This window comes from Anoplophora glabripennis, unplaced genomic scaffold (genome assembly GCF_000390285.2).
Source record: "Anoplophora glabripennis isolate ALB-LARVAE unplaced genomic scaffold, Agla_2.0 scaffold284, whole genome shotgun sequence".
NCBI classification, from domain to species: Eukaryota; Metazoa; Arthropoda; class Insecta; order Coleoptera; family Cerambycidae; genus Anoplophora; species Anoplophora glabripennis.
In genome coordinates, this window is record NW_019416385.1 from 635,803 (window position 1) to 648,306 (window position 12,504).

The 12,504-nt window shown below is 33.6% G+C and overlaps 1 protein-coding gene across 1 annotated transcript; it reads left to right on the top strand.

The window, feature by feature from the left end:
- Positions 1 to 671: 671 nt before the first annotated feature.
- On the top strand, positions 672 to 12,061 carry LOC108906292 (the record flags this gene model as incomplete). Its single annotated transcript, XM_018709517.1, has 3 exons — positions 672 to 759; positions 10,943 to 11,668; positions 11,752 to 12,061. Coding segments are annotated over exons 2-3 (1,011 nt in total), but the record flags the coding sequence as incomplete, so codon positions are not given.
- Between the last annotated feature and the right edge of the window lie 443 nt (positions 12,062 to 12,504).

The window sequence follows — 12,504 nt, forward strand, 5'->3', positions numbered from 1 at the left end:
ATTTTATTTTTGTGCTTACTTTTGTTCTACACGTTTTACTTTTCAAGATTTCAGTACCTAAAAATACCAGAAATTTGACTATTTCTCGGTCAAGGATATGGCCACCTTAGATGTTAATTATTTTATTATTAAGGATATTTATTTATTAGAAATAAAATTAACTTTAAATATATATTTTTTGTTTCATACAAATAAAAAAAACAGAATATTTGTTTTTTTAAATTAATGTTTTGTTTGTATAAAAATTTTTATTTTTTATAATTCTATATATAATTCATCCTTATCCTATTATTTTTTTCAGATAAAATTAACTGTAATTTTGATTATTTATGATAAATGAATTTTCTTTTTAAATAAACCTAATCAGTTAATTTTCTTAGAAAAATAAAATTAGCAAAATTTAAATGTACCGCTGCCGCCTCTAGTTTAGTATATGCAGATAACAATTGCGCGCTACGTGTCTTGGATGTTGGATAAGAAAACCATTGCTAGTTGCTTGCTTCTGGTCCACTGGTCATCTTATTTTGTTGTCTCTGTCAGTCTGTCAACCGATTCTTGTTTTATGATTTGGTTGGAGATACGTGTGCATTATAGTACATACCATTAACATATTATATTTGTTTTGGATTTGTGGTTTTACTTTTGCCGAGTGAGGGGTTATTTTATAGAAATATACATACACGTACCTACATAATCGGTTACAGCTTAACGACGTTTAAATAAAGCTTAGGAAGTTGTTGAAGAGTGCTTTTGTATTAGGTAAGAAATACAAATTTAATATACACTTTATTGCCAATCTTCCCTATTTGTACAGTTATTGTGATAATACTATTTTGTATGTAAATATGTGCATGTAAATAGTATGGAGGTATACAACTTTGTGACCGAACCTAGTATTCCAGAAAAAAAATCCTAACCTGTACAGGTTAGGAGTTTGAATTTTTCACGAAATACTTACCTACTTCAATAGGTAGATAGGTACTTCACACAGCAAACGTGTACAAAGTTCATATATGCGCATACTCACTTATCATCTTCTGAAACATATATTCTAACAAACAATGCTTGGGAAACATATTTTTAGTAAAGGAAGGGATTGATAAAAATGTAGGTATTTGGTAAAATAAAAAAAAAAACATTTAGGTATGTTCATTGAACTTGAACTTCATTTGGTCAGTAGGTTATTTCTGTAATTTTATCTAATCCAAATTTACATAGATAGATAAGATTCTATATTAAGTTACGTTAGGTCAGGGTATGTTCTTTTGTATTAAATAAATAAGATTCAGTTTTTTTTATTAAAATTCAAAGAATTTAACCTAATTTAATCTAACCTTATATAAAATAGCATATAAACTTCCACATACATATAGTTATGTTAAGGCAGGTTAAGTTTCTTTTTATAGGTGCCTATTTTAAATAAATAATTAAATAAATAAAACAACCCCATGTAATCAAACGTTATAGGTACAAACATTTATACGTTACAGGGTAGGTTAGGTGAAATTGTTTTTATTTATTTAATATTCTGCACGGTAAGTGGTCTATTAAACGTTTCAGAGGAACCAAAGACAATATGAAATTTTGTTTGCGGGGGTTATCAGATATGTTCTCTTCAACAAAAATAATGCCATTAACGTAGCACTTCCGGTTATACCGGAAGTAGCTGTCAACTTCATTATTTTAAATGGAACACCCTATATATTATTGCATTATCGGCAAGATAAATTAAAAATAAATAAAAAATGTTACAACTTTCCTATAGTTACCCAAATGTAACCATTTTCGAGATAATCGACATTTTATTAAAATTTTGACAGATGCAAGCGTTTCGAAAATTCTTTATATCTTTCTTCGTTCTGGGAACATTTACTTGATTTTCGGAATACACAAAGAACTTAAGATGGACAACCTTCCGCTATCAAAATTACCTGAAGAAAATTATACTAAGTGTCCCATTTTTCACGTTACATTTTGAAAACTTAAAACCGACACAATTTTTTAAATTCAAATGGAAGACCTTGTATTTTTCTGCATCATTTTAAAGAAAATCAAATTATCTTTTCATCGATATGGGGTTACAGTTTCAATTTTCTCAGATATTTGCGGTTTCCTTACATTCTCAAGAATATTACGTTCAAATATCATCAAATGTGAATTGAAAGGTAAATATAGTACCTATTGTCATTCAATATTCTACAAGTTCAAGTGTTTTCTCGACAAGAAAAATGCAGAATAATTATTCTACTGAAGATATTTTGAATTTATTTTATGAAATGAAACTAGGCCAGCTACCTACAATAGCGTTCTTTGTAGAACATTAAAATATTTTTTATTTTTATTTTTTATAATTAATTACATTAATAAAATGCGTTGTTTCACTTTTGTTGTATCTTTTAAATAATGAGGGGGTATATTTACAAAAAAATAATAATAATATTTTCTTCCAATGAAATACTATTATTAATAACTGTAAGTACATAATAAAGAACAAATAAGCATCCTTTCATCCAGAAAACAATGAAATGTAAAGTAACCAAAANATTAAGCTTCTACGGAATATTGAAATATCATTAAAAAAAAACAGTAAAAATTAAATTTCTCCAAAACCGTTTGAGATATTATAATGAAATTTTAGGCGTGTCAATAGCTATGGGAGACGCCTACTTTGCAATACAAAACGATTTTTTAGTCTTACCAGTGGCGTGCGTATTGGCACGTCACTAGCTATGTTTAAAGAAAAAAATAGCACGCCGCTGGTTTTTCTAAAAATAAAATTTTTGAATTCCTTGTTCAATTATAAAGAAAAAAAAGCTTTCTTCAGATTATATCGTACGACGCACCGTTTTTGAGTAAAAAAAAATAAAACCATTTTATTGCGCGCCTAAAACCAATGCTAATTTAGAAATTTAAATTATTGAACAAAGAAATTCAAATTTGATTGATTTTTGAAATGTGGTAGTGTTGTCTGTAGTAATAATAAGGGACTGCGGTTTTGGAGAAATTTAATTTTTACTGTTTTTTTAATGAAATTTCAACATTCTGTAGATCGGTAACGAAGCGTTTGCGGATCTATGTTTATAGGAACTCTTTTTTATAAAATGACCTGGGCAATCACCCCCTTAAATATTGCCGCGTCTTTTTTAAACACCCTGTATAACTACCTCGCCTCGTAGCCTATTTAAAAGCTTGTTTAAGGCGTATATAGGTTTTATTAACATTTATTAAATCACTCCTAGAAATCGTAAAAGGTTCATTTCTGACTAACGTTATTGGCTCATAGAATATGTATTTTTCTTCGACTAATTGCACATCATCTATTTTAGGCCACATGTATTGCTGTAAATTCTCTTTCAAAAATTTAATGCGAAATTTTTCTTTTTCTTTTTCTATAACCCTACCAGGATTAATCGTAATATACGGCAAAGTAGTTCTCAAATTCTATAGCAACTTTTTTAATATTATTAGTTTCCTCTTCGATTGCTTCTAATACTAACAAGGAACCATCTGCGCTTATATCCGAAGTAGAATCCGAATTGGAAGTACTGCTAAGTTCTAAGTTAGGTAAAGATCTTTGGAAATTTGAGCTGGTTGTTAATTTCGAATTTTTTATTTACTACCAACAATATCATTTTTTGCAACTACAATATAATTTAAGTCCTCGTGAGAAATAGTTTTAAAAATGTCATCTTCCAAGAATTCAGTAAAATTTAATATATTGACAATAATTACACGGAGATTTCAAAGATTTTAGAAACTATTACATAAAGATTCCAGGGCAAACGTACGAAGATTACATCAGCGGATCGCCCCTCGTCGTACCTACATCTACAGGCTAAAATCTTAATTTTGTTTTCTCGAAGGCTAGGTTCGACCGCACAAAAATAAGAATTGGGTTCAGCTCCATCGGAAATAGAGGGATAAACAAAGTTTTGTGAGGATTTTGAAGTTTTTTGATATGGTAAATAATTCACAGCCACACACAAAAAAAAAGTTGGGTATACTTTTTATGCGACATATATTTTTCGTAGTAATTTGGCCTCCTGAATACGAATCTGGGGTCAGAATTGGCCCATCACGTCACAATTTTTTCCTAACCTCAAAAAACTTGTGAAAAATAGTGAAAATTGATGAAAATTTACTGGGAAAATTTGGAAAAAAATTTATTTCCACATCAAATAGTACATTTTTATGTAAAAGACTCTGCTGAATTCAAATCCACTGTCAGAATTGAGCTAGAACGTGTGGTTTTTTTTCTAACCTCAAAAAACCGAGCAGGAATCGCTATTTTCAAATTCTGAGCGGATTTTGACCAGATTTTGTATAAAGGGGTTTTTTGGGTCGCTGATTACGAATATGAATTCACATTGTAAAAATTCAAGATGGCTGATCCAATATGGCGGGTGTACTTTTTTGAAATCCACCGATTTCAGTAAAATTTGGCATCATAAGGATTGCTGGTTGATCTCACCTTCATTAATCACACATCTGGAGCCAGATTTTCATAAATCAAGGTAAAAGATTCCACTCCGTCTAAAAATGTGACTTCGCTTAAAAAAATGACTTAAGGACTCTACACATGTAATGATGTGTAGTGTGATGTGCTTGTTTCCATGGGACAAGACAAAAAAGTTTCTACTTTATTCTTTCATTTATTTAGTCGTGCATGGGCTTATGGTTTTCCAATCAGATTTTTTTAACTACTATGCAGTTTTCCTATGGCATTTAGATGCTTTTATTTCTTAATAATTTTAAAGTTCAAGGAAAAGGACACATTACTGCCACACAGCACATCACTGCATCTGCTTATGCCTTCAATCTAAAAATGTGACTTTGCCGAAAAAATGCCGCCTACTCGGCCTAAAATTATGACTCTGCCTACAAATTTGATTCCACCTGAAAATATGGCTCCGCCTAAAAATTTAACTTCGTCTATTTTAATTTACTTAATGATACTACTTCATCTAAAAATATTTCTTGGCCTAAAAATATGACTTCCTCTTAAAAATTTGACTTCGCATGAACATTTGACTCCCTTTAAATGTAACGATAAGAAACTTTGACGATATCATGATCGATACCGGTACTTTTAAAATAAGGGGTTGGCGAGCGTAGCAAGTAGAGTGGTTTGCCCCTTAGTACTTCTATAAATCCTTTATTTTATCAGTTATTCATTCAACATCTCGTATGATACGTTCTCTGGGCCCCCTTATAACTGTTGATCTATCTTCTTTCTGCTGTATCTTGTTCTTTTTTCTGCGAATGATCTGACAGATTTTCTGTCTGACCCTTTTTTCCGTTTTTTCCAATGTCTGATCTTGTTTCTTTTAAGGGACCAACAGTAGTCCGCCAACATATGGTCATCCCATCTTCCTTGGTAACGGTTTTCAATGACCTTATAATCGCCGCAGTTATCCGGGAAATCATCGATGTGAGAGTCCAAGAAATGAAGTTTTAAATTCATTAAGCAGCCTAGCTTCTTAAAATTTTTGACCATTTTTTTTTACTATATCCTTATACTTAGGACTCCTTTCATTCCCCAAAAAATTTTTAGAAACTTCTTTAAAACTCAGCCAAGCTGCTTTCTCGATTTCGTTCATTGTAGTAATAAATGTAGTATCTTGAAATAATTTCCTAATCTGCGGACCGTCGAAAACTCCTTTAATTTTAGCATCCGAATACTTTAGAAATTTTTTATATAAATACTTAAAGCATTGGCGGGCGCCCTCTTTGTTCAAAGCTTTCGTAAACTGCTTCATAAGCCCGAGTTTTATGTGAAGAGGTGGTATCAAAACTTTCTTTGGATCTACTAAGGGTGCAAAAATTACATTATCTGATCCAGGAATCATTGAATTTCTCGCTGGCTAAATCTTCTTGTGACCATTTCTTTCTCTATTATTCCACAAACACTTGTAGCAAGGGTACCGTGTAAAGCCAGACTGTTGACCAAGCAATATCGTCAACATTTTTAGATCGCCGCAAATTTCCCATTGGTGCTTAGTACATTTTATTGTCTCCAAAAGTTCTTTCATCTTTTCATACTGCTCTTTCATTTCTGTAGAATGAGCAATTGGAATGGGTGCATAAACATTTCCGTTATGCAGTAAAACTGCTTTAATACTGCGTTTTGAAAAGTCTATAAACAGTCTCCAATCCTCAGGGCGATACAAATCTTGTTGATATTCATTTATTAAACCCTCTATATTGGTGCAATATACTAATGACAATTTTTCATCCATTTTGAAATACTTTCGAAACGCCTCATCTCTATTTCTATAAAATGAAACTTTCGTTCCTGGCTGAAGAAAGTTTATTTTTTCATAAATGAAGCTAGATGTTCTGCAGCATCTTTAGGTAAATTTAAATCTCGAACAAGATCATTGAGTTCGGACTGTGATACTAATTTTGGTTGTGCCTTAGAATTATATGGGCGGAATTCTTCATCATCATTATTATCAGACATATCAACGTCATCATTTGATCTCTCTTCGCCAGATAGTTCTTCATCGTCTGAAAATTCCTCCGACTCGGTTAAATCTTCAGTTCGCACATGATCAGCTTTACTTGGTTTAGGGGTAGGATTTGTTTCAATGGATTTAATCACAGTTGAAACGTCTGCATATAAAATACTACCTCTATTTTTTCGATTATGTCCAAAAGTATAATTCATACAAAAATAACAGTCATCTTTTTTACGTGGTATATCCCATAATGCTGGTTTTAAATATTTTTTAACCTTATTAGTACTGTACAACATTATTTTGCATGAATTGCAAATGATATGCGGAACCCCGTTAGAATCCTGGTTGAGTATCTCAAGACCAAAACAAACCTTATACAATTTTTTTATATTACCATTTATAGGTATTCCTGTCTTACCAGCTACGTATTTACAACAGATGTAACAAAATACATCACAGTTTTTATCACAGTTATGGAATGATTCATTTCTTGTAGCATTATACTCTACATGAGCCAAGTCACCCACACATGTAGAGCTACGGTCGCATGATGACGATCGCGGGCCCGCTTTCCCACCCTGTCCAACCGCCGATACTGGGTTTCCGAGGCCCTGCATCGTAACTTTCCGTCTTGTGCCTGACATGACGGCATGAACGCCGTTATCCAGGGACTCTGCCGGATAGTGAGACAACTCCGTTGCCCACCGTCACCACGTGGAGGTGCCCTGGATGCAGACACAAGACCAATTGACCTTTAAGCAGCAGGTATAACACTACCTATAAATGTTAATATAATAAAAATTGTATATTTTTTATTATATTGTAAACAAGCACATCACACTACATGTGTAGAGTCCTTAAGTCATTTTTTTAAGCGAAGTCACATTTTTAGACGGAGTGGAATCTTTTATCTTGATTTTTGAAAATCTGGCTCTAGATGTGTGATTAATGAAGGTGAGATCAACCAGCAATCCTTATGATGCCAAATTTTACTGAAATCGGTGGATTAAAAAAAAGTACACCCGCCATATTGGATCAGCCATCTTGAATTTTTACAATGTGAATTCATATTCGTAATTTGAATTCAGCAGAGTTTTTACATAAATATGTACTATTTGATGTGGAAATAATTTTTTTCCAAATTTTCCCAGTAAATTTTCATCCATTTTCACTATTTTTCACAAGATTTTTGAGGTTAGGAAAAAATTGTGACGTGATGGGCCAATTCTGACCCCAGATTCGTGTTCAGGAGGCCAAATTGCTACGAAAAATATATGTCGCATAAAAGTATACCCAACTTTTTTTTTGTGTGTGTGGCTGTGTATCAAATAAATTACCTTCTTAAAAGATGTAATACCTGTTAAGCGGCACGCGTAGAGTAAGCATTGCACATTCTCGCAAAAAAGAGCCCACAAAAAATTTAAAAAAAAGTTAGGTGTGTAAAGCAGAGAAGTAATAATAGTGAGCTGTTATAATTGGCCACGTACCAGAGGGGTGCGGATTATCAACTTTACTTTATTTTAAGTGAACAATCATTATAAGATTTATGTCATTGTATCATTGTGAAACACGTAAATTGTTTTACGCATCGTTGCCATCGGTTCCACAATCTGGATGGGATCGCTATAGATCGCATCATGAGGTATGTTCCTATAAGTTCAGCGAAACTTATTCGCAGTGGCGATAAAATATCTTATTTGAAGAGAACGACCGTTCGACATCTACTGATGTAATATTTGCATAGTTAAATAATATACTTCCAAGCTGGTCCGACATGGTAATTTCCACAATTTTCAAATTTTATATGTTAATCATTTTATAGCTACTTACCGGTAAAATAGTTTTTTTTTAGTCAGTATAGTATGAATTGTTTGCTGTTTTTTAGCACTAACTACGCTCGACATAATTATACACAAATTATGCATTAAAAGACCACTAAAATCGTAAAAGAAATCGTTCGATTACCTACAGAGAAATCGGCGACTAAACCGACTGCTAGGCAGCTAAAGCTTTGTTTGTTAGAACTGTGCGTCGCAGACGACATACGCGGTTGGCAGAATCTGTAGCGTTCTACTTTATCGGTTTTGAAGGAAGGTGTTTTGTTAGATTTAGTGCTTGTGCTGATAAGTGCAGTCGAAAATATTTATTATTATTTTGGCAACATTTTTTTTTCATGACAATAGTTGAATATTTTTTGCTGACAATACTTATTGAAAAAGAACATGAAAAAGATCTTTTAAATTGAATTAGTTGTCGTCGTCAAAATAAAAGTGAAGATCAATGTTTTCTAACAGACATTTGGAAGGAACGGTATGCAATGGGGGATGTTCTCGTACGAGGTGAAAACTTGGTTGCCATTTTAAAATTCGTTAAAAATAAACGCTTTTTTTAGCACTGGACGCTGTGAGCTCAACTGAACGACTGCTTTGAAATCAAATCCAATTTGATTTCGACTGAACCGACAACGCACATAATTTTCTGCCTACCGTGAGACCACCTAAAGCTTTGGTTTGTTAGAACTGTGCGTCGCAGGCGACATACGCGGTTAGCAGAATCTGTAGCGTTCAACTTTATCGGTTTTGAAGGAGGGTGTTTTGTTAGATTTAGTGATTATGATTGTATGCTGATAAGTGCAGACGAAAATATTTATTATTATTTTGGCAAAATGACAATGGATGAACATTTTTTGCTGACAATACTTATTGAAAAAGAACATGAAAAGATCTTTTAAATTTGATTACTTGTCGTCGTCAAAATAAAAGTGGAGATCGAATGAACAGACGTTTGGAAGGGACGGTATACAATAGGGGCAGTTTTCGTACAAGATCGATTAATTTATCGTCTTCCTCTGGTAAAAACTTGGTTGTCATTTTAAAATTCGTTAAAAATAAATGCTTTTTTAGTACTGTACGCTGTCAGCTCAACTGAACGGCTGCGTTGAAATCAAATCAAATTTGATTTCGACTAAACCGACGACGCACATAATTTTCTGCCTACCGTGGGTTCACCTAAGCAGACTCTAACAAACCAGCTACGCTTGTTCTTGTGCTTTAGATTCCAACGTAAGTCTGACGCGCACAACTGACTATCTGCTTTGCGTCGCCTACAGCACTAACAAACCATAGCTAAAAGCTTTGGTTTGTTAGAACTGTGCGTCGCAGACGACATACGCTGTTAGCAGAATCCGTAGCGTTCAACTTTATCGGTTTTGAAGGGGGAGTGTTTTGTTAGATTTAGTGCTTCTGATGGTATGCTGGTAAATGCAGACGGAAATATTTATTATTACTGTGGCCAAATTTATTTTTATCATGACAATGGCGGAACATTTTTTGGTGACAATACTTATTAAGGAAGAAGAACATGAAGAAGATCTTTTGAATTTAATTAGTTGTATTCGTCAAAATAAAAGTGAAGATCAGAGTTTTCTAACGGACGTATAGAAGGAACGGTATACAATGGGGAATGTTCTCGCACGAGATCGATTAATTTCTCGTCTTCCTCTGGTGAAAACTTGGTTGCCATTTTAAATTTTGTTAAAAATAAATGCTTTTTATCATTGTACGCTGTGAGCTCAACTGAACGACTGCGTTGAAATCAAATCGAATTTGATTTCGACTGAACTGACGACGCACAAAATTTTCTGCCTACTGTGAGTCCACCTAAACAGAGTCTAACAAACCAGCTACGCATCTTCTTGTGTTCTAGATTTCAACGTAAGTCTGACGCGCACAACTGACTGTCTGCTTTGCGTCGCCTATAGCTCTAACAAACCATAGCTTTAGCAGACTCTAACAAACCAGCTACGAACCTTCTTGTGTTCTAGATTCCAACGTAAGTCCGACGCGCACAACTGACTGCTTTGCTTTGCCTACAGTTCTAACAAACCATAGCTTTAAGCAGCTCGCGTAGCTGACTGACGGCGCCAATTGCTAGCGGACCGATTGTCACAGCTCTAGTAATAAAATAATGAATAAATAAATACATCTTTGTGTAAATAATTTTGTTTTGATGAATTTAAAGGTAGCAGGTCAAGGGTTTTACCCATTTTCACTTTCTCTCGCGTGTGATTACTTCGCATTTCATCCAGACGACGCATGGTGGGCATAAAGAATAATTTTTTTCTAGTGGCATACCATAATTTCTAAGAGAAATTTAACCAACATGGCTAATATTCGCGTCACTAATTTTTTCAGGTTGAATGTCATTTTGCTCATGTATCGTGCATAGAAAATTTTGATTTAATCGTCTCCAGTCGTCCAGAAAATAATTAGACAAAACTTTTTAAGTTTTTAAGTTTTTAATACTGTATTTTAAAAGCGAGGGTTCCAAGCATAGCAAGTCTATCAAATAAATTATTTTTCAGTTTCGATTGAGAATCCGTTTTTTGATTTTTATGCCAATATGAAACCTATATTAAGTAGTTTGTCCCTTTAAATACGTATAGTAACACTTCATATTCATTTTGTTCTGATTATTTTCAGAATCAGACTTCAAGATCATTTCGAGATGGAGAGCAATTTATGTGAAGTCGTAAAAAAGTATAAATGCTCAGTCTGTGACTGCCTTTTATCCATCCTGCCTATCAGTATTGCAAATGTGGATGGTAAAAATGATAATGAATTATATAAGTGTGGCAGGTGCCACAGAATTAACTGCGAGGAGTACAGCTGGACTCGAATCCGCCTCTTTGAAGAAATGGCTCAAAACCTGTCATTCCCTTGTTCCTACCCTCCGTGCATGGAAATGTTACCGTGGAGTAAGGTGGAGCAACATGAAGGAAATTGTCATTACAAGACCATAAAGTGTCCCGTATGTTTGGACGAGATGTTAATAGATGATCTTGGAGAACATATTACTGATAAACATAAGGAACATGTAAAAAAAGGCTTCGATGGGAATGGCTGGGAAGTAAATAGATATAATAACTATATGTTCTTTGTCGAAGTAGACAGTCAGTACTTCTTCGTTTACATTCGACAGTGGAATAGAGCAGTTGTTATGAGTACCAAATTGAGTAAATTCACTAAGTGCAATGTTAAACTGAAATTCGGTGTAGAAGATAATTATGCGGTGTCTATCGATAATCTACCCGTGATTCCCTATAATAATAATATACATAAAATGCATACAAATTCTTTCACGAACAACCTTAGTAACAGATTTTCCGATATCATCGGTAAGACCAGTCGCAACTATCCCATCATCAGGTACAATAAATTAGTTATAACTTTTTTAGATGTAAACATTTATTAACTTTTTGTCAGTGCAATTGAGCTTTCACTTCTTGCAGATTTTACGTAACATTAATCGCTGACGAATCTATTGATGAAAAAGGCAGAAAGGAACAGGAACAAAATCCCGTACAGTTCAATGTGGAGATTAATAGGAAAGCTCTGACATGTCCCTACTGCGTGACATACATGGCAGCTCCAATATTCGCGTGTGTTAGTGGCCACACCATCTGCATGGAGTGTAAATCTCGATTGGAGAAATGCCCCACATGCCAGGCTTCTCTTGATGGACCAAGAAATTACACCCTGGAGGAGATGGCCGACGACGTGGAAATACCCTGCCAATTCAACATCAATGGGTGTCCGTTGGTAGGCAATGTCTCCAGATTGCGTACGCATGAATCGGAATGCATGTTCAGTCAAACATCTTAGTTTAGATTTATCAAATATAACATTCATCACAAGAGTATAAACATGTCCAATTTAAATAATAAAATCATTTTTAAGCAGCATAACACTTTTTTGGCTCTAGTTAGATTTGTATACGGCATTTTTATAGGTCCCAATGTGTGGATAACAATATTTTTTAAAGATAAGTGTCGTTTGATATTTAATAAAACGATAAGATAAAATATATTGGACAAATACTTTACCAATTACCTATCAATGCATATCGTAGTAAAATATATCTAGCAATACCCAAATAAAAACTGAATGAAATAAAGTTAATGTCAATAGAATATTAAATAAAATAATTAGTTACATAATTTTAGTGTATCTTTGGAATACGTAGATTTATTGTACTAGTAGGT